This window comes from Microcebus murinus, chromosome 19 (assembly GCF_040939455.1).
Source record: "Microcebus murinus isolate Inina chromosome 19, M.murinus_Inina_mat1.0, whole genome shotgun sequence".
Taxonomy (NCBI): Eukaryota; Metazoa; Chordata; class Mammalia; order Primates; family Cheirogaleidae; genus Microcebus; species Microcebus murinus.
This window is the reverse complement of record NC_134122.1, coordinates 45,622,731-45,646,868: the sequence shown is the minus strand read 5'-3', so window position 1 is coordinate 45,646,868 and position 24,138 is coordinate 45,622,731. Positions and strand designations below refer to the sequence as shown.

The window sequence follows — 24,138 nt, the reverse complement described above, 5'->3', positions numbered from 1 at the left end:
TCTCAGATTGGGCCCCAGAACCTGAGAGATCCTTGCTATTGTCCTGTCTTTTCACCAAGCCTCAGTCAGGTAGATTCCTGGCAGCTCCCTTTGTTCAGAACTACCCTTTCTCACTTCCCTCAAGACCCAGATCAGGATATGTTTACTCCAAGAAGGCTTTTCTGGCACCCAGCACTCCTATACCACTCCTAACCCAAGCTGGAAGAGGTCTTCTCTCATCCATTTGCAAATCTCTGCCATTGTACTTAACCTCCCAGATTACAACTGAGGCAATTTTCACATCTACCCACACTCTTCTGAGCTTGCAGAGAGCACAGGTTCGGCATACCCACCACTTGCCAAAATATAACCTTAAAGATCCTGTTGCATTGCACCACCCACTCTCAGCTTGATTTTCCCAATAATGAGAATGCTACATCCTCACTGCCTATGCTCTCTGGCAAAGCTCTCCCATTACCAGCAGGGCTGAAATGTATAGCTCACCAGGACTAGAGATACAGACTAGCTATGGAATAAGATGAAGGCAAATGACCTGTGACAGGACAGGAGGACAGTGGACAGAGAGTGTCACATTTGTGAGGCTGATCTCGTATATAGTAAGTATTAGACATCATACCTCACTTCTGTAACAATGTGGATTAATTTATTGATGGAAATTAATTATATATAGTGCATTTTGTAGCTTTTCCAAGAAAATGCTCATCCACAAATATCTGAGTGAATCTGAGTTTTGGGGAAGTATCTTATCAGATGAAAAGATTTTAAAGCAATGATCTATTCAAATAGCTGTTAGATGTTTGATTAGACACACACACACACACACACATATATATATATTTAAAAAAAAGACAATAAAACATGAACACTTTATTCCAGGTGCCCTCATCTACTGAGTTTTATGGTTGACAGCTGTGCATGCTACCTCAACAAGGGTCTGCCTTTTTCAAAAGATAGGGATTACATTTAGAATGATATACAATTTGGATCCTGTACTCCAGTCTATTTTAAGTGATACCTTTTACCTATTCCTCTCTAATACCCAGGGTGAAACATTCTGAGGTAGTCTTGATAATGATAAATTTATAATGCTAGGATAATTTTGAACCCACTTAATCCAGACCTAGGATGTTTTGCTACAGTGGGAAATAGAACAGCTCTGTATCCCATTCCATAAGTTTATATTTAATGCCTGAGAATTTGACAGAGAAAAAGACTTCTTTACTATCTCCACTGCTTCCTAACTATGTGATCCACCAGAGAGAAATACACGTATATTACAGATGGCTACACCCTCCAAAAAGACAAATCACATCTTTCCTCTCCTGTGCAATCTACTTTCAGACCATAGTTCCCATAGAGGACATAGGTTTGATTATTATAAACTTCAGCCTATACCTTCTCTAAAAAATATTTTCCATGATGCCATTCTCTCCTTTCTCTGCTTCCTGTCATTACCAATGTTGCTGTGAATTTATAATGCATCTCCCTTTTTTCAGCATTTATTCATTTCCCTATACTGAAACAATCCCTTAAAGTTCACTAATGCCCCTGATCAGCAAATCTAATAACATCTTTTTTTTTCAGTCTACTTCCTGGACAGCTCTTTACAGCATTTGGCATTGTTGGCTACTTAGATCTTTGAAACTCTTGCCCCACTTGGATTTTGTTTTATAGCAAAATTTTTTTTCTCTTTCTCTCTAATTAATCATTGTCCATGTCCTTCCAAGACCCACTTCAGAAAACCCTCTAAATGTAGTAATTCTCCAAATGTCAGTATTCAGAACTTTTTGCTTCTCTCTCCACTCTCAGTTTCATCTACTGTCAGAGCTTTGAGCATTGCATGAGTGCAGATCATCCCCAAATACATTATTTCTTGCTCTATTCTCTCCATTAGCTCCAAATGCTCATATTTCCAACTGTCTGCTGGATTTGTCCAGCTGAATGACTTGCCAGTATTTATACTTCAGTAAATACCTGCCCAAATTTAACTTCTTCTCGAAAATAGTTCTTTTTCTGAAATCTGCTGCTTTTGTTAGTGCCACCAACAATGCTCTAACAACCTAGAGTTGAAACTTCAGCACCATGTTGGACTCCTTCTACTTGCCATCACCAAGGCACGTGGACTCTCTCTCTTCCGTGTTTCCCACATCCAGCTCCTCCATTCACATCTCTTCTATATTCCCAGCACTCTCTAATGTCTCCACCGACACTCATCACACCTTCTTGTAGAGTCAAGCTCCGTATGTATGTGTCAACTCAGCTACACTTCCTCAGTTCATTAAAGCTAATGAACTGTGTTTTTGTATGTCTGTGTTTGTCCTCAGACCTTGGAAAGTGTGCTATACATAGTCAGCATTCAGAAATATCAGCTGACCAGAACCAACCGTGGGCTGCACCACCTGTTTGAGGAAGCACATCTGTTGCAGTAGCCTGGGTTGCTGCTGCGGGCTCAGAACACCTGCCAGGGCCTCCCGGCCCACCTGCTTTTATCAATACCACTTCTGCTGCCATAATGTCCCTCCCAAAGGGCAGGTCTGATCATTCTCTTAGTTAAAAAGCTCCAATGGTTTCTTAATGCTAATGAATTAAGTAAAAAAATAATAAATAACTTTTAAAATTTTTTAAAGAATAAAGATAGATTCTTTATTCTGGTAGTTAATATCCATTACAATATAATCCATATTTCCCCTAAATTACTAGCTTCTGTACTTTATTTATATTGAAAAAATATCACCCTTTGTAAATCTCTGACCTAAAATTCTTTAAGATCAACTTGGAATGACATAACTTCCATAAATCTCTAGCCCCTCTATATCCATCTAATGTGGTCTTACTTTACTTTGAACCCCACAGCACTGCCTGGCTTCCTTCTGTTAGGGCTGTATTCATATTAATGTTCTTAGTTACTGCAAGGTACATTCCAGACATGACAGTACTAACTTGAGACACAGTAAATGCTCAATACATAATTTCTACTACCAGGAAGCATCTAAACATCTCATGGAAATATCGCTTTTCAAGATAAGTTAACTGAGACCCACATGACTATTGCCACTCAAATTAGTTAAATACAAGTTAAAACCATCATTGTACTATCTATCATGTGGATGAAGATATGCTTATTTTTTTCATGGTAGCAGGGCCAGTTTTTTACCTATTTTATCAAATTTTATCTATTTTATCTTATTTTTTTACACACTGTGTTCACTAAAGTAATATTTAACTCCAGTGGTAAGAAATCAGACATTTATAAATTTCAGTGATTCCATTTCAACATATCAAAGAAATTAGCTTGTTTTTTTTCTGCTATTGTGATGGTGCTATTGGTTGATTTAAAATATATTTGTATGATTACAAAAGTAAGACCTTTTTATTTTAAGCATTCAGAAAATACATGAAAATAATAAGAAAAAATTTACTATATACCACCTAAAGGAAAAAAGCCTGTTAAAATTAAGTTTATTTCCTACCAGTATTTTTATATACTTACAAATTTAGGTTTTTTAAAAAAGGTGAGCTAATATTATCTAAACATATATTTTATATTTTATCATGATCATTTTCCTAAGTCATTAGTTATTCATACTCATAATTTTAATAACTGCACAGCTTTTTATATATACATGTACCATAATTTCTTTCCCTATTCATTTTTTCATCTATGAATTTTTCTTTCTGAGGTTAAATTCTACCTATATCTGGCACTAATGTCCTAATATAAAAATAATAATAATAATAAATAATAATAAGTTACTTCTATTATACATCCTATTTTCTATATGTTGGAATTTTAAATAGCATATGCTTCTTTTTGGAAATACTAATGGGAGAAGTAAAATTTACCTGCCTTTTTCCATTAGGCAAAGAAAAACTAAAGGTAAAATATAGTCACGCATTGCTTAACGACAGGGATATGGTTTGAGAAATGTGTCATTAGGCAATTTCATCATTGTGAGAACATCAGAGTGTACCTACACAAACCAGATGGTACAGCCAGCTACAAACCTAAGCTGTACAAATGGTAGAGCCTATTGCTACTTGGCTACAAACCTGTATAGCATATTACTGTACTGCACACTGTAGGCAACTGTAACACAATGGTTACATATTTGCACAACTAAACATATCTAAAAGGTGTAGTAAAAATATGGTATTATAATCTTATAATCTTATGGGACCACTGTTGTATATGAGGTCCATCACTGACTGAAACCTTATTGCATAGCACATGACTGGTAATTATTATTATTATTTTTGAGACTGAGTCTCACTTTCTTGCTCTGGCTAGAGTGCTGTGGCATCAGCCTAGCTCACAGCAACCTCAAACTCCTGGGCTCAAGAGGGCCTCCTTCTGCCTCAGCCTCCCAAGTAGCTGGGACTACAGGCATGCACCCCCATGCCCGGCCAATTTTTTTTCTATTTTTAGTTGTTTGGCTAATCTCTTTCTATTTATAGTAGATACAGGGTCTCACTCTTGCTCAGACTAGTCTCAAACTCCTAAGCTTAAGCAATCCTCCCGCCTCCGCCTCCCAGAGTGGTAGGATTACAGGCCATGACTGGTAATTAAATCTAGTGCAGTGTCATCATGGAGGGGTAGTCTAGGGTTAGTCTAGAGCCACAAAACTACATCAACTGAGGCTAGGACAGAATAGTACTGTTCTTCTGATTTATTCCCTGAGGAATACAGACCCCATAAAGCCAAATAGGCTTTTTTTTTTAGTGTCTAGTTCTATGAATTTTTCCAGCTATACAGAGGTCTAATTAACAAATAAAAATTATATATATTTAAGAAATGCAACTTAATGTTTTGATATATGCATATTTTGTGGTCAGTAAATATTCTGAGGGTAAGGCTAAAACTGAATGGCTGTAATAAAACACAAGATAGAAGGGGGGGAAAAGCAGAATTTGCATAATTTATTCATATTTTCTCTAATTTAACTGATGATATTATCTCTTGATTTATATAATCGAGTGACATCTAAATTTACAACACCCTCTAGGAACAAAGTTTCTGTTACAAAAGGCTAACAGGACCCAGGGAGAAGTAGGAGACTTACAAGAGTTCTCTCAGTTTCATGGTGTTTAAGGATAACTTGGTGCTCGGAGTTTTCTAGCTCTTGTGTCACACTCACAATCCACAGGAGGACACTGGCCCAGAGTGGATGAGAATGTTGATGAAATGGTGGGAGACCAGCCACTCTCCTGACTAGGGAAGACAGGAGGCAAAGCCATGCCAACACAGGAAGGGGAGAAAATTCACATCTTGGAAAGTAACACTGCATCGCTTCTCTCCATCTGGTGCCAATTTATGGAAACGAGGTGTGTCCCTGGCATGGATTCCTTCTGTTATTTTAGCTATAATCAATTTTATCAACTTCGTGGGAAAATTACTATCTGTTGAGGTCTGAGGACATTTTTTATGCCATTGAAATCCTTTATCATGTGACTGGTCACTTACTAGTTGGGAAAACAGACAATAAATTAAAGAGATGAGCTGAAAATTCCATTTTAGTTGCATTTCCAATGTTACCTGATGCAGAAATCTTATTTTTTCTCCACCCTCTGGTGACAGTCTGTGTTCAGTCTCATCTCGCTCTGTCCAATAGGCTGATACTATCGCTGTACTGCCATTGAGCACAGCACGAAAGTCAAGTCCAGGGAAAGCCTCAGTGCTCTACTTGCTACAGTTTACTCACGTCTATAGAAATTTTGGTCAGATACAATCTAAAATCTTGGTACGGACTTTTGAGCAATGTAACAGTACAGAAGCAGATTTGCTCAGTGGTTAATTCTCATGTATACTAAGTTCTAGCAGAATTTTGAAGGAAAAGACCTGAAATTCCCAACAGAATCACACACAGATTTACAAAGAATACTTGGGTGTAAAAATAAATGAGAAGAAATTGCTAAGATGCTGGCTTGAGTGGCATGAGGAGAAACACTCAGAAAGTACATATTTTTACTTCATTTTCTTCCAAGATCGGTCATTATTTTTTAAATTAAATTAAATTTGTGTAAATAGGATTCTGCCTTCCTGAAAAATAAAGGCTGGCAAAAATATTAGATTTGCAAAAATGTTAAAGAAACTCATGTTGAAAGGGCCATTTATCACAAATACTAATAGGTGATACATCTCCAGTCCCTGCCTGTCAATTCTGTATTGGATATTTTATTCCTTTCTACTCAGCATTACACTTAGCAGCAAGATATAAAGAAGCTCCACGTCTAGAACAGTAACTCAGCTTGCAGAAACCATCCTCCTCTGGTGCTGGATTCCAAGAGGACAGGGATGGGGGATGATGAGAGGACACTCTCCGCGTGTTCCCACTTCAAGGCCCTCAGGTTCTCTTTGCAAACGCATATTCTCTTAAGTCAAAAACAACAGATTTTTATTTTTATAGCTGTTTACCTAGTCACCATTTCTTTCTCTTTGTTTGATGCGTGTCCTCCAGAGCAGAGAGGTCTGCTTGCTGCAGATAAGAAGTATAAACGGTGGTTTTTGAAATACTGATCAATTAAAGGAAGAACGACCTGAAAGAAAGAAAAAAGAAAACAGATCTACGCAGTGGAACCTTTTGGAGGATGCATGAGAGCTGAGGCTTTGGAGCAGAGCTCTGTTCACATGCAACACGTGCCCTGATACCCGTGCAGTTAGCACATGTCAGAGTACGCCTCTCTTACATCGCACTCTGCTGTCTCCACTCTGTGGTGCGTTAGGGGGCTGAGGGGAGACGAATATGGTGGGATGTGATTATGGGGAACAGAGCAAATTTGCAACAGTTTGGAATTATTCTCAACATTTTCTCAAAATAAAATATTCTCAATATTTTCAACAGGCTCAAAAAGTAACCTGTGACTACCATATCATATTGAGTCTCTACTATGTGTGAGGATTGCAACTGACACAGTGTCATTTCATTTGTAGTAACTACTCTGTACTGTAGATGCCGTCACTTCTGCTCTATAGGTGTTAAATGGAGACACAGGCAGTGGGTGACTTACTCAAAGTCATGTTGCAACTTACTTGCCTACGCAGTGTTCTTTTCACCTGGCCTTTCTCAGAGCCCACCTCCCACTTCTGTGCACATTTAGTCTTGCTGGCTCCTGGCAGATTCCTTTTCCTTACTCTGTCCACTCACACCACATGTCTTTGCACATGCCATTCCCTCTGTCTGAAATGTTCTTCCACACTCCATAATCTATTCACTTCACTGCTCCTGCAGACCCCAGCTCAGTGGCACTTCATCAGATAAGCCTTTGCTGACCCCAACTAAATAAAATCCCATATTCTCTGCTCTTACAACATGATTTATAATTTTACATTTTGTGTGTGTGATTTTAGACTAAAGTCTCTCTCCCTAGGAGCCCATAAGGTACACGAAAGCAAGAAACATTGCTGGCTTTGTTTCTCATTATAACCCTTTCCTGGCCTCTTGAACTGCTAAGTGGACTGTTTTCTTTACCACTGAATACCCAGTGCTGAGGGCTGTGTAGGGCCCACGGCAAGCACTGGATAAATATTTGTTAGATGAATAAATGAAAAAAATACTAATAATTGGCACTGCCAGTATTCAAACTCAATTCTATCTAAATACACGTTTTTTTTTTCCTACCACATGGTATAGCACAGTTATATATAATGGAGGAATACACAAATTTTTATTGATCTTCCTTAAAAGTTGTGACATTGCCTGAATTTAGTGATTAGCACATAGTAGTCACTCAATTAATATGGTGAATGAATATAGACTCGGTAAAAATTAAGTCACATTAAGCATCTGTAAACAAAATCACTACAGGTGCTGAGTATACAGACAACAGAATGTATTTCAAAGGTATGATGAGAGGCCATGAATACAGCACTCTGGTAACCGGCTACCAAGGGGGATTACAACCTACTAGACACTGGAGATACACATAGATATGCCTCTATCTATCTACCTATCGCTAACAATGTGCACCCCAGGACAAACTTCAGATCTTCACACGATTGGAACAGACTCTGAGTGCTATACTGAGTAGAAAGAAAAGACAAGAGAAACCTCCTTTATAGTAAAGGGCACAATTCCAAAAACATACTAGAAGCCAAATGGCAATCAATCAAAAAGCATGCTATTTTAGAATCCACATGAAGATGCATTTATAGCAAATATCTGTAATAACTACTGAATGGAGGCACTGTGAAAGGAAATCGATAGCAATACTTGGGTCCTCCTCGGGGCAACTATAAGGTGTGGCACCCAGGAAAGCCCGCCCAAGGGCATTGTGCCTTCATGACAATCCCCAGGCACTGCCTGGTGCCTGACACAGACAAGACACAGCATAAATCCTGAGAAAGTGAATTAAGCCAATATGGAGACTTGCAAACTCTTCATTCCTGTCTTCCTTTTTGGACAAAAGGAAGTGATGAATTTCTGGTAATAACAGCAAATTCTTGATAAATCCTTAGAAATGGAATGGATAATAGCAATGGGATATACTTCATATATGAACAATTTATTCTCTCTGAGACTCTATAAAATGAGTAGGACTAAGGGCCCACAATAAAGATTCTATACCGAGGCTTCTTGAAATCTACCCATTTATAAAAGAAATACTCATCTAAAAATTTAAAGTCACAATAATATTCAAATGTTAAGAAATAGATATTTTTCTTCCACATCACGTGATGAAGCCAAAATGCCAACTTTGAATTAAAGCCCTGATAGAATGAAGTCCTTTAAGGACAGATGACAGTAGGGAAATCAGAGCAAGTTAAATTATGATCACCTGTGCTGAAAGTATGATCCATGCAGTTATTTTCATGCCACAGAATATTTACTTATACTAAAATTCACATTTGTAGACAAGTACATTCCGAAAAGGGGCAACAATCTAACGAGTATATTTTGTAAGCAAACAAACGGAAGCAAAAACAAGATGGATTGTATACTGTACTTTTGCAAAGAACTTGATTTCTTGCTCATAAGGGAAATGTTCTCCTTTGCCTCTGCTGCCACCATCTGTAGATATGAAGAGTTTTTAGGTACATGTTGCACTTCAAGCACTAGAAGAATATTCACCCAAAATGCAAAGTTTAAAAGGCATTGCTAAATGTATTATCCCACTAGGCTGAATATAAAAAGCCAACCAAAATTACAAAGGTTAACCTCAACAGTGTAATTTTTAAAAAAAGGATTTTTAAAAATACCCAAATCCAAACAAAAAAGCTATTAAGGACAGCCCATACTGATGGTTAAGAGCACAAACACGTGTGTGGTTTAAAGATCTTACTGACATGTAGGGGGAAAATGGGGTAGAATAAAGTAAAAATCCCAGCTACTCATTAGCCTTTAGGAAAGGAAGCTCACTGAGGAGAGGAAAGTGAGTATAAATTAATTAAGTCCACATAATTGGTTAGATTTTAACCCTGGCCTCTAATAAAGATGGTTATCTCTTGGTGTGACTAAAAGTTAAAGCTTCCAATTTTAATACACAAACTCAAAATCTGCAGGAAGTCAGGGTCTGCAATGAGGAGGAAGATAACAATTTTAATATTAAGTTGGAAAATTAGCATCCTCTAAAGAATAAAGAAGTTCTGACCTATGTCAAAAGAAAATTTCCATAAGCAAAGCAAAAACACTCAAGTCTTCCCCCATGGTTTTCAAAATGATTCAAGGTTAAGAATTAGTTTAACCTAATGAATTTACCTTAGAAGGTGGCCTTTCTTACCTCCTTCATACATACAGAAGACATTTCATATATATAGAAGAGGTAATAATAAACTATATTAACCATGATGATAAGCAGAACATACTGGAGAGCTAAAAAATTCATAATTTTATGTAATGTTTTAGTAAAATCTTTAAGCAGAGCTTCCAGATTTTATCAGAATCAAACTGACTTTGCTTGAAGAAGTTATTTTGCAAATAGAAAAATAATTTGAGATATACTTTATCAAATCTTAAGACATAAATTAAGGATAATTTTTAGAAAATTCACGTAATATTTTATAATACCAGAACAATGCTCTTCCCCATGAACAGATAAAAGAAAATGATGTCTTTTTAACAGCTGCAAATTTCATTTTTGTATTAATTTGGCATTAAATCTCTTTGAAGCACAATATGCAAAATGGCTGGGTCCACATAAGGGACTTTCTTATATAAAGTATGTCAAAGCAAAATTTTGTGCACAGCCAAATCTGCTAATATTTCAAGGAATTAAATAGGAGATTTCTTGTCTCTTATTGCACATTTAACAAAAATACTTATGTGCAAAATGCAAAAAGATTTGGAAAGAATATGATCTATGGAATAATACAAAAATTAGAAAAAGGCATATGCATATTCTTACTATCGCAATTAGCTTACATTTAGAAATAAGTTGAAGATGTGTTGCAAAGACAATAATGAGAAGGATAAAGGGAGAAGGCAATATAGCAGTTTTCCTTGCAATAACAATGAAAGATGGAAATTAAAATAAATGATGGTGTTGACAATCACAGCTCCATCTGTTCTTCTAACAGAGTTACACATAATTTGCCCTGGCACAGACATGTGAAAAAAGTACATACAACAATAGGAATTGTAAAAAATGTCCTTTTGCTGGGCTCTGTCATTGTAACCTACTTTCTCCCCAGTGTTCTGTTTGTAACTGCAGTCCCCAACTCCCAGGCCACAGACAGGTACTGGTCCATGGCCTGTTAGGAACCTGGCCACACAGCTTCATCTGCATTTACAGCTGCCCCTCACTGCTTCCATTCCACCCCCTCCTTCCCAGAAGAAAAATTATCTTCTATGAAAACAGTCCCTGGTGCCAAAAAGGTTGGAGACCACTAGTTTATAAGAACCTCTACTCGTGCTAAGTGGAGGAATGTGTCCTGTAGCATGATTCTCATCTCTCCCTACACACAAACACTGTACTAGGTAGTTTATTCAGAAATTTGGATAAAGCTTAAACTATATCTAAGCACATTTTCTACATTTCAAATTTGTGTTTCTGCTTTCTATGTGACGGTAAAAAATCAAAAACATTTTCTTGTTCCTTTCTCCAAACGATTACTCATTTTTCCCCTTTTCTCCTCTGCCATGCCAGAAAGAAGACTGGAACTTGGAGGGGCTCCCCCATCAGATCCTTTCAAATGCAGATCAGAAGATGCAATACTCAACTATGTGCATGAGCACTTTAAACATTTGCCACTGCTTCATTTGCTTTCTTAGAGGTCAAATTTCATTAATTCAGGCTAATTTGGCTACTTGTTAGGATGAATCAGGAATCATATTTTTTAAAAATTATAGTTGTGTTTCAGAGAGATATGTTATATATTATAGTTTCCATAGTTAGTTTTTATGAAAAAGATGATGAAGAAAAGAGCAGTAACACAGTATTTGGATTGTAGATAAAGAGGCAGGTAGAAAGAAAGGGCAGTTGTTCACGAAAATTATGGTCAACCAGAAAATCTTTAATCACATTTGGGATATAGGGAGCCAGAAACAAGAAAATATCAGAGCTCAAATTTCTAAAAACTTTAACCTGATGCTATGCCAGACACTAAATTTAAAGCCTAAGAAAAACAGCATCTAAAGTATCCAGGATGATGGGCCCAGAGGAAACGTGTTGAAAGACTGAAGGTGGCCAGGCAAGGTGGCTCACGCCTTTAATCCTAGCATTCTGGGTGGCTGAGGTGGGAGGACGGCTTGAGCTCAGGAGTTTGAGACCAGCCTTAGCAAGAGTAATATCCTGGCTCCACTAAAAATAGAAAAATTAGCCGGGCATGGTGGTGTATGCCTGTAGTCCTAGCTACTCGGGAGGCTGTTGCAGAAGGATCCCTTGAACCCAGGAGTTGGAGGTTGTAGTGAGCTATGATGACATCACTGCACTCTACCCAGGGCGACAGTGAGACTCTGCCTCAAAAAACAACAACAACAAAAAAGAAGGAATGAGTATATGAGTATTAAACATAAAAACAAAAAGAAAACTTTGAGAGTGAAAAAGAAAATAAAAGGATAATAGCCAGAAGAACACACTACACTGTTTTCAAAAGGGAAAAAACCATACTTCCTTATATCATATTACCAACCAGTGTCTGGAAGATGATCTGACATGAAGGTGAGTAATTAACAAGTTGAATTTTCATTCAACATTGCTGAGGAGGATCACGAAATAATGGAAGTGACAGGAGGCTGCTTTGATGGTCTGTTCTGAATTTAAGACACAAAGTAGTGAGTTCTTTTTGTGTTGAGGTGGCCCTGGGCTGGATGGGGAGAAGGTCTTTCCTTGTACCCTAAGAGAATAATAAAATACTCTGCACTGCAGGTACTCCAGCATAATTGTACAGCCTTACAAAAGCTAAACTCAACACCTTTATTTACAATGTTTAGAATTTTTGAGAATCCATAAAGTTTAGAGGGTTTTTTTTTAAAGAGTAGAACAATTACTATCACAAGAAAGATTTAACTGTATCTTAAAATTTTGATGTCTTTCCAATGTATCTTTCAAAATGAAAAAAAAAAAATCAATGCCAATAAATGTAAGAGGAAAACAATTACATGTCAGATTTTTGGGTTTTTTTTTTGAGATAGGGTCTTGCTATGTTGCCTAGGATGGTCTTAAACTCTTGGGCTCAAGCAGTCCTCCCACCTCAGCCTCCCAAGTATATATATTAGATACTTTTGAAAGTTCACAGACTTTACCCACTCATTAAGAACTTGTCTATTGATTGCTGGACGCTACTTAGTACTAGGATGAATAGGACATGCTTATACTCTCAGGAAACAGCCCAGTAGTCTATGCTTTTCTATATACTGATGTTGTAAACATTAAGAACAACAAAAACTGGGCTATCAGCAATAGGAATATGGTACCCACCAAACTCTAGGATATACTGATGGGCTTCATCCACATAACGAATGAGCTGTTGGAGGAAACTATAAGCAAATCGTTTCTCAATAGAAGGTGTGTCCAATTCCAGGTCCTTAAATCCTCTAGAATAGCAAAAAATGAAATATGAAAAGCAATTTACACAAAGTCTCTTAGAGGGTAAAATTTTATAAAAAATAAAATACACAAATATACAAATTTTGAAGTTTATCAAATATTCTTGTAGCTCAAGGGAAAAATGAGATTTACTTTATAAGGAATACTTTGCATCTAACATAAAACTGGAGTGAATAACTCTATTACTATGCAACAAAATGTTGCCTTTACAAAAATACAGTGTGATTTTTTTGGCCTAGGGATTTTGCCGAAATGATGGAAGGCGATTTACTACAAGTTGCAAAGGAAGTCAGTTACGTGGCAAACAGGTAAGGACATTAATGTTTCCGGTATGTGTGCATTCTGAACATACTAAACGGTAGCTTTAAGGTTTAAACAGATCACTGAATTCATTTTAAGCTTTAAATCTGACGGGGATATTTAAGTATTCAGTCTTATGAAAAGATTGTGTAACTGGGGTAGGTGAACTTTTACCTGGATACAACATATCCATTGATCTGCAAGAACTTGAGGATGTCCTGTGCTTTTTCCCTGTCCTTGGCTTTCTCTTTGGCTGTCAGTGTATCATACGGCACCAGCAGGGGATGGTTTCCACCTCCTAGAAGAATGTCAGGGTAAGAACACAGCGTAGTGATTTGAACATAATCTTAGACGAGACATACCATATACGTAATATGTTATATATATATATGTTATGTTATATATAAACAGGACCACACTACACAATTTTTCACTTATTTCAATAATACAGACAGCATATAAGACTCAGGACTTCTGCTTCTAGTGCCTTTAATATTCCAATTAATTCAGGAAAACTGCTCAAAGAAAGACTGCATATGACTTCTAAGAGGCAATTAAAACAGGAGCATACATGCAGTTGCAGTATCAGGTGCCAATAACATCTGCAATAACCAAGGAGGGAGAAGCAGCTGTATTCCCTTCTCTCTTCAAAGGAATTATGAGTTGAAATAGACACTAAAACTTACTCAGCTGGATCTAGTAAAATTGCAAGGCATGTTTCAGGTGTTATGCTTCATTTTCTGCCTCACCAAGAGAAGAGAAAAAATGTCTTAAATATGAAACTTTTATTACACCTCTCAGATCTGAGAGTACTTTACCTTCATGTTATTTATGAATACACAAAACTCCAGGTGGATGTGCTAAGTTAAAACTTGACCATTCTTTTTTTTCTTTTTGAGACACAGTCTTACTCTGTTGTCCCGGCTAGAGTGCTGTGGTGTCAGCCTAGCTCACAACAACCTCAAACTCCTGGGCTCAAAAAATCCTTCTGCCCCAGCCTCCCAAGTAGCTGGGACTACAGTCAAGAGCTACCAAGCTAACAAATATGAAGCATGGTGAGGAGCCGTCATTTATTTCATAGTATGACATTAATAGTATCAAGCATACTACCGTTGTCAGAAGACAATACTAACATGTTGTGAATAGCAAAAAAGGATACAGAAAATGTTGATGAAGTACACTGGGAACCAAATTTGACTTCTATCCTAAGCAAAGATCCAATTTAACAGGACACTTTATGAGGACTGTATAATTTTTAAAAATTTATTGTATATTTTCAAATAGCTAGAGAAGCAAATTTTGAATGCTACTAATACAGAGCAATGATAAATGCTTTAGGTGATGGATATGTTTGACTTGAACATGACACACTTTATACATGTATTGACATATCATACTGCAACTCATAAATAGGTACAATCATTATGTGCCAATTAACAATAAAAGCAATTTTTAAAAATCAAGCATCTATTAATAATTCAATGATCCTAATTTAACTGACTGTCACTTATTTAGAGCTCCATTATTAGCCTTAGTCCTAGAGAATTTTATTAATTTGGCAACTTAATCTGTAATCCACAATGATTTGGGGGTTATATACTAATGGCTTACTCTGGGGGAGGTAGAGGGACAGACAGAGAGATTTTAAAATGATTTAAAAATCCTAAAAACACAATGTACCTTCTGACTCTGAAACTCTCCTCACCTTATCAGACCTCCACTGAACTAGATGGGGTGGGTAATTTGAAGTCAGCTGGCAGAAGGGGACCCATGCCTTTGTTGTGCGTCTTCACAGTGACTGCGGGGCATTTACCTTGCTCTTCCAATGCCCATCTTTCCCATTTATGACATGGGTGTAGGTGTCTTGTGCGGGAGGAAACCAGCTACCTGAATAGGCATTGATTCTTACGATACTGCCTCAAACATACTAGCACTGGCTTGTGAACTTATTCTTACTAAAGGGTCAAAAATACTTGCTACTGGGGCTGTCCTTGGCTTCACAGCAGGTCACTTTGATACAAAACACTTGAAGAGGCGGTGGGGAAAGAATAATGCAAAGAGATGCCCACTGTTTACATTTTTCACTAATGTGGGAGTGCTGATCATACTTTTTTGGACTTTTACTCCTTTATTTCTATTGATGATATATTCCTTATGGCACCTGATGTGCCCCCAAACTTTGCTAGATTCCTAGAGCTAATTGGGAGAGCACTGAAGACCAGATGATCAAGGTAGCAAAAGAGGGCTTTCACTCCAGATTTTTCTGATGCAGATTCATCTTCTGCATATAGATGCAGGGGTGATGAAAGAGATCACAACGGGCGGAAATGAAACTGCGCAGCTTCGTACTGATTGCGTTAGCGTTTCTGAATTCCCATGTCTCTCTGTCTCTCTCTCTCCCCCTGCTCTATGTGTGTGTCTCTCTCTCTCACACACACACATAGAGGTACCAAGACTGAGTGGTGACCGGCTCTCCCCACCCTCCCACCCAGACCTTCTAGGCAGTGGAAGTAGAGCTGGCAGGACACAGCTGCATACTCTGCTGGTTATAAGCATCCTGCCTACCATTAACAACCCCAGGTGAGAAAACAAATTTGAGAAAAGTCATGTATAGTTTCTGTTCTGAAAACGTCCACAGTCTCAAGCCTGTCTCTTCTTTCCAAGACTCATTTCTCTGCTTTGTTAATCTCAGTAACATAAAAGCCAGGATCCAGTGCTGTATATTTCAACACCTTTCCTACTGTTCTGCCATTTTGGTCCTAAACAATTCACTTCCTCTGTTGAAAGGAGATGCGCATGGGCAGTGAGAAAAATTAAAGACTGTGAGGACTAATGCCACCTATCTCATCATTCTTGCCGCAATCATGTTTCCCAAATATGCAACAGGAATTTGGCCAATACAAGCTGGATGCAGAAGTAGGGATGTTCCATTTAAGAGTGGCATGACTTAAATAAAACAGTGATTGTAGGACATTCAATGTCTGGCCCAGAAATTAGAAGCAATGCTGATTTTCTAGCATACTTATTTATCAAAGCAGCCAGGTTGAAAATTCCTAATCTAAATAAGCAAAATCCAAAATGCTCCAAAATCTGAAACTTTTTGAACACTGACATGACACACAAAGGAAATGCTTACTGGAGTATTTCAGATTTTGGGTTTTGGGATTAGGGATGCTGCACTTGTACGTATTTTCAAAAAATTCCAAAATCTGAAAAAATTCAACAACCTAAATACTTCTGGTCCCAAGCATTTCTAATAAGGGATACTCAACTCGTAAAAACATAGCTGCTTAATACTTTTAATTTTAACCCAACTATAGTGACTGAAACATAGTTGGGAAAAAAAAAAGAACTTTTTTCATGTAATTTTCTCATGTAACAAACAGTAATTTTGTTTACTAGTAATGTAGGCAATGTCCCTCGATAATTTTACTAAGCAAAACTCTATGATTCATTTGCTATCCATGCATCCATCAGCCAGCCAATGAATGAATCATTCATTTACCACACATTCATGGAGTGTTTTATAATAACAGGCACAGTTCTGAGCCACATTTTGCAATAGGCAATTTAAAATGTAGAATCCTCTCTTTGCCTCTCTGTGACCAATCCTATTATACTCTGTGTTATTCTGTTTCCTAGTGCTTGGTATCAGTACCGCCCTACCATTATCACAGCTATCCCTTTTGCCACGAAATAGCCCCATCTTGCAAAAATCTTCTCCTCTATATTTTTATCTATTCTAATAAATAGAAATAGGAGATTTCTTGGTGCCCAGAACTGTACAATAAGGATTACAAAAGAAGTAAAAGTTGGGGGGGTCTTGAGCTTGAAAAAATTTTGTTCCAACTGTGGGAAGAAACCCACATAGGAAGTCATGAAAGCAAAAGTGTGTGCACACATACACACACACATACACACACACAGACACACACTATAAACAATATGTGTATAGACTAATGACAAATAACAATGAAAGAGATTATCAGAGCAGGATATATTAACCTGAAGAAAATATTTATGCAAATAAGACTTGAGAAATGACTAAGAGAATATTAAATCGTTTTAGTATTTTTAGAAAAAGAAGAAAAGAGCAAACAAAGGATGTAAGAGAAAGTAACATAACGGACTAGACAAAAGAAAGAGGCTGAGACAGGAAATAAAACAGGATGAGACAAGAGAAATTTAACTTAGTGAGGTCTAAGTGAGGTCTAATTAATGGAACACTTTGGATAGTATTAATAGGAAGATAAGTATAGATGTCTATATGTTAAAATGGGTAAAAGAAATCAAAATTCTGAGACACAAGAAAATACACACTAGCAGCCAGGAAATTATAAAATTTTCACTTTGAATCTGTTATAGGCACATTTGAACCATTCTAATAAAATAAAGGTACAATGAGCTTTTGTGCTTAAAAGACTGTTTCATCCACATACTCATGTAGTTTTTGGGTTTTTGTTTTTTTTTGAGACAGTCTCACTCTGTTGTCCGGGCTAGAGTGCCATGGCACCAGCCTAGCTCACAGCAACCTCAAACTCCTGAGGTCGGGCAATCCTTCCGTCTCAGCCTCCAGAGTAACTGGGACTACAGAAATGTGCAACCATGCCCGGCTAATTTTTTCTATATATTTTTAGTTATGTGATTAATTTCTTTCCATTTTTAGTAGAGACGGCGTCTCATTCTTGCTCAGGCTGGTTTTGAACCCCTGACCTTGAGTGATCCGCCCACCTCAGCCTCCCAGAGTGCTAGGATTACAGGTGTGAGCCCCTGCACCTGGCCCATATACTCATGTAGTCGAACTCTGATTATTTATTGATAAAGATTTTTTGATAATATTACCTTTGGACTCCAACTCCATTTTCTTTTTCTTTGCCCATATATTATGGTAATTTTCAGCCATCATTTCTGCCATAGCCTTAAATGAACAAAATATTTAGGAGCAAAGTTATTTCGTCAATAAGTAAAAAAGGACAACATTTCTTTCTAATATGTAATATCAAAACATGCCTTAAATGAATAAATCATAGAGTATTAGTGCTAAGATACATTTAAAAGATAATCAAAGAGATTTCTTATTTGGAATTCGAATTCCAAAGAATTCTAATGATTTGCAATATTATACAGTAACTAAATAGCTGAAGTAATTCTATGAATGGTCATGATTATTTATTTATAATGTTTAACAACACATTTTATTAATTCAATAATAAAACTTCAAAATAACTAAGAACTTTAACAAAAAATATATATATTTGTTTACAAGTTCTTGTTTTAATTTCCAAAGCATTAAAAGATGACCTAAACCTATGAAACACTGAATGCAAAGAACATTACATGGACAGTCAAAAATGTGACTTTTGGATCAATCTCTGTCCAAACGAGGTGAGAGACCTCAGATTAGCCACATTAATATCTCTGTGGCCTTCTGGATTTTGATAAACTTACCCCTAAGATTCTGTTCACTTTTGATTTTCCAGTTTACTATGTCATTGCAATACATTAATACAGGAACAATAATAAAGGGCAACCAAACAATTTAACAACACAAAAAGTTTATATTTACTTCTTTATCTTGGAATAATACAGTTACTAACAATGTCAATATCACTGTTTCAGTATCATATTGATCTGTTAACTTATGTTCCAAAGCAGCGAATTTTTCACCCCCAGAGAAAATACAAAGCAATAAATTTTATCTTCGTTCAAATTTGTCATTTCAAATTAGGTTCCTTACTGACAAAAGAAAACAGATAAAACTATGAATGGAGCAAGCAGAATGCCATTAATTTCCCCAGATAAACAATCTGAAAATTAAGATGATCCTTGAGCAGAGCATTATTGTAGATTTACTCTCTTGTCGCACATATAACTATATAATATTAGGATTTTAATGGATATTATCTTTAAGAAAAATATGTTATGTGGAAGAAATATCCTAGAAAAACTTTTATCAACTTTGATGGCACTAAAAGGTTAGGGTACATAATCTATAAACTGTAGACACATTATATAACAACCACACTCAAACAATTCATGCTGTGAAGTATATATAGGAAAGTGTTACAGTATGCAAATAAAAATGAAATTTGGGGGATATTTTTAAGAAGTAATAGTACTTACATGCAGGTCTCTGGACAGTGTAACATTACTCATGTCGATGGCCCGGGGGCTATAACCATGGGCAGCATCTACAGAAACCTAGATCAAAATAGTGTCTTATTAAAAACCCTGTGCAGAGAGATTTAAGTGATACTTAGAAATACAAGGAAAACATAATGCTTTCTCAGCTTAAACTGGCAATTACCTATACAAAATAATTTTGCAAACATATCTAGCAAATTATATTTGGGTGTCCGACAATAATTTATGATTGAGTAACATTAAATACATCCTTAGGGATTGACAATCACAAAAGTTAATAAGAATTTGACACATTATGCAATGAATCCAACCTCCTAAATCATTAACTTACCTTAACACAAACGACTATTGTATTCATCAGTTTCTTACAAATTCTAGTTGCACTGAAAATTATTATTTTTCATGAAAATAGTTAATCAAAGAGGCCAATATTTACAAATGTCTTTGTGGGTCAAATGTTAGGATAAAAAAAAAAGCCAACTTTTTAATTATAAAAGTATATCATATAGTATTCAATGGTTTACAAAGAAATCCTCAATGATCAGCAAAGTCTTAATTTCTAAATTTAGGCTTTTAGAAAATGAATTGTATCTTCTCATCAATTTTAAGAATGTGTTTCGCTACCATCCTGGGCACTTACCAATGGCATATTATATGAAAATTGCCACAGAAATGAACTCTGGTTCCTGCCTTACAAACCTAAAATTATATCATGATATACTTCATAATTGTATATTCTCTTTTTAGAAATGAATAAACACAAAACGAACTAAAAGCAAAATAAAAATACAGCCTGCGTTATGCTCGTGAAATGAAACAAAGTCTGAAATATGCTATTATTAATAATAACCTCATGAGCAATACTCAACTTATGGGTCAGTTTTGACTGAACCCTGGCTTCTGCGTCTTCACCATCTAAGAAGGAAATATATAATACAATCACTAGGTTGAGATCATGCTGGCTTTCCATGTCCTAACCGAGCATGCGGTCCAATGTAAAAGTATATTCCTACATTAGCTAAGTTTATTACAAAGGCTTATATGATTTAAATGTAAATTTCAATTGAAAACACTAAATGTGAATTAAAAAACGACTCCTAAATTTTAAAGAGTCTGTAGTGTTTTTATTATCTAGTTAAGCAATCACAGGCCATCCAAATGGTTACTTCTGATCCTGGACTGTTAAAATTTACCAAGACATCATAAAAATTACAAATTCCATTCCAATTGGATCCTCATTACAACAGTATTTTTGGCTAATCCTTATTGGCTCATACGCTATCAATGATGAATATTTTCCACCTAAATTTTTTTAGCTCTCAAACCCTCCCCATTCTCATGACATTTAGCTGATAACCACAAATTCTTACTTCAGTGAAAAAAGGAAAGGAAAAAGATTAAATAGGCATTAATTGCTTAAAATTAATTACCTTTCACTTTCAAAATTACCCATTCAACTACAGCTGTCAGTGCTTTCCTCTGTCCCATTCCACAAGCAGCTGTGCTATAGCTATAGCCTGCCTGTGCCCTACCAAGTGCAGCCACGGGTAATACCTTACGTGTTTTAAGATTTTATTTTCCCATCTGTTAAATGAGGCTAAGGCTTGTTAACACATTAACCACCATGTGACTTGTATTTAACTCATGCTAGTTTTGAGCCCGGGGCCTCGTGAAGCATATGTAACTCACATGTTGCTTCACCTTGGGAGACATTTGAACTATTTTACAAGTTGCATATAACTCACGCACAGAAAACAACTAAAAATAACAAAATTTTCATTAAATTAGAAAGGATTGTATTATTTTTGAAGTTTTTATTCTATTTTCATAATAAAAAACACTATGGACCCAAGGAAAAAAATTTTTTTTCTAGTGTGGCACTCCATGTGCTAAGAACCAACCCTCAGAACTGCCTGGAAATAAGCAGAAGGCTCTCTGGACAAACTAACTGTACTGGATGAGCATGTTTTCCAGTCTTCACTGGTAAAACTTTAGGACCTTACAATTAACTGGGTACTTCTTTCTATACTGGCCAATAGAAGTATTGATATATAAATCCCACTACTTGAATTATGATTTCACCTCTCTTAAAACTAAAGAAAAAGTAATTATTTTTTTTCTCCCTTCTAAATTTTATTAGTCTTCAGAATCTTCAAATTATTTGTTTAGAAAAACCCAATAATTAGATTAAGAGTTGAAATTATTTAAAAAATAAAAGAAATAGTTGAATCGTCGCTTTGATTCTCACCTGGCTTGTCTGAGAAATACGGCGGGTCCGGTTATAAAGGGCCATGCTGTCTCCCTCCCGAGTTCTTTCAATTCTCCAACCCCAAGCCAGCATGGTCTTCAAAGACTCTTTGATTGGCCAGCGATAAATTTCTTTTTCCTAGAGAAAAAATAAAAGGAGACAAAACAAAACAAAAACAAGGGATATCATGAACATAAATGAAAATTAAAATATTTAATGCTCTGTTCTAAAATAGAGTGCTTTCATTTTTAAAAAATTTGATTAGCATATTTAAAAATAGAGAAAGGAAAGTAAAATTTAAAAAAGCAGAATGTGAGTTGAGATCTGCTTTTACTAAGGCTACTAAGATGGATCCTCACTCATGATATATAGTATAGGAATGAATTTCCTTTAGCTTCCCAGCTTACACAGAGGATAGAAAGGAGAAATGCAATTAGGAAAAAGTGCCAGCCTATGTGACACACATATGATTCACAATAAAGTAGAATTCTTTTCACTTAATTTGTCAAGATATTCATTTTCCCCCAAAGAAGTGAAATATCTCAAAAGTTATCATTATAAACACATTAAAATTACTTTATCATTCCTCATCAACAAACTCTGGAGCATAAGAATATTCCCTAAAGTCCTTAAAAATATGACAGAATATAAAAACAAAAAAGGAAAAGAAAACTACTAAAGAGAGAAGAGAACAATGACAGAAATACTGACAGAAAATGGGCACGAAGTGAAAAATATAAGAAGATAAAAAATGGGACATTTGAAAAAGGTAAAAAATAGTAACTATAAAATAAAGAAGACATTTTAATAAGAAAACATATAACAAAGAAAAAAACTTTTCCCAAAAACGTAAAACTCTATAAACTAAAACAAAAACCCCTCACCTTTTCAGATAATAGTTTATATGGCTTCATTAATGGTTGAACCTTAGAAGAGTCTGAATATATTTCTCCATAAATCCATCCATTTGCCAACTAAAAAAACACAAACACCAAAAATTGTTTTACATGTGTTAACTTTAAAAAGTGTATGTGTGCATGTATTTAAGTGTGTGCTGGATAAAATAAACCTAAAATGAAGCAACATGAGAATTAAGGTTTGAATTTTATCTAGCATACGTGAATATAAAGATTTCTGTCTTAATCAATGTTATATTCAGTAATCGTCTAGAAAAAGTCCTTCTATTATACAGAGATTGGAAGCACCCGGTCTTCCGTAAATAGACTCATGTCTGAGACCGTGCCAATAAGCACAGCCCTCGGAAGAGACTACAGGGACGGACATACAGTCAGGTCTCGACAATTTGTTCTGATATATCTTGGGACCTCACCTGTCAGGTATGTATTTGAAACACTCATTTTAAACAGGAAAACTGAAGTATTCATCTCAGAAGCTTTTCTAAATAATGCTACCTGTTTTTACATATTTTTATACTCAATTGTCTCTCAACATATTCATTCCACATTATCTTCCTCATGTGTACATATCACCATTTATTTCCCTGTATCATTTGATGTCTGCATATAGAATCTGGATAACTCAATCTTGGAAAAGCTCAGGACTGTCCTCTCTTCATCACTAACTCCACCTGCTCAGTACGGAATGGAATCTTTATAGAAAAGAGACCTTTGCTGGTTTACCTAGTAAATCAGTTAATTACTGAACAAAGAACCGCACGCTTATCAAAACAAACAAAAAAAAAGAGTTTCTTAGAGGGGGTAAGGGACTAGGCTGGCCAGGGTAAGCTCTGACTCTGAACGTAAGGTCTCTAGCATGATGATACTGAGTTGTTACATGACTCAGGTGTCCTTCAGAACCTTTGCTGCTTGATTTTTACGTCACCAAACCAGTACATGTATATTTTAGATTCTTGAACCATCTCAACTCAGTTTCTCTGACAAACTTAGCTTAACGATCTTCTGTCAAGTTTAAACTTGGCTCAACTTACATGTGGATACTCAGGTACAACGTTTCCTTTAGAAAATCTCCTAATATGTAGGAATTATCTCAAAGATATGGCTACTTTAGTTTTCTCATTTCGGCTGTTTTTCGTGAAAACACAAAAACGTCACCTGGCCAACGTAATCTATTTTTAGTGGACTGCAGATCTACTTGGTAGTAAGAAATGCAACAGAAGGGGGAAACATTAAATCCTGATTAAGAATTTTCAAGATTTTATCTAATATAAAACTATACATAAAACAAAAGTTTCCTTAAAAAGTGAATTCTGATGCTGAGTTCACCACTTCCTCCTGAAGTTCCTGGTGAATGTGACTTTTTACCTCCATGAACAATATGTATTTAGAAACCACATTTACGATTTAATAGATTTTCATAATCTTAAAATTGTGCTTTTTATGAACACAAATATTCTTATTCATATGTATATCATACTTATGTTAGTGGAAGAACTAGCTAAATATTGTATTAGCAAGTTTTAATTAAATGTTTTTTTCTAATTAATA

The 24,138-nt window shown here is 36.0% G+C and overlaps 1 protein-coding gene across 5 annotated transcripts in view; it reads right to left on the bottom strand.

Annotated features, from left to right (window-relative positions):
- RYR2 (ryanodine receptor 2) overlaps positions 1-24,138 on the bottom strand; it is a 644,030-nt gene that overhangs the window by 134,389 nt on the left and 485,503 nt on the right. For all 5 annotated transcript variants that reach the window (XM_075995501.1, XM_075995503.1, XM_075995502.1 and 2 more), the window contains 8 exons: positions 22,558-22,647; positions 21,674-21,811; positions 19,405-19,482; positions 18,124-18,199; positions 13,456-13,579; positions 12,853-12,968; positions 8,941-9,005; positions 6,413-6,534 (listed from right to left, as the gene is read on the bottom strand). In XM_075995501.1, the coding sequence (XP_075851616.1) occupies positions 6,413-6,534; positions 8,941-9,005; positions 12,853-12,968; positions 13,456-13,579; positions 18,124-18,199; positions 19,405-19,482; positions 21,674-21,811; positions 22,558-22,647 (809 nt within the window). The remainder of the gene's footprint in view (positions 1-6,412; positions 6,535-8,940; positions 9,006-12,852; positions 12,969-13,455; positions 13,580-18,123; positions 18,200-19,404; positions 19,483-21,673; positions 21,812-22,557; positions 22,648-24,138) is intronic.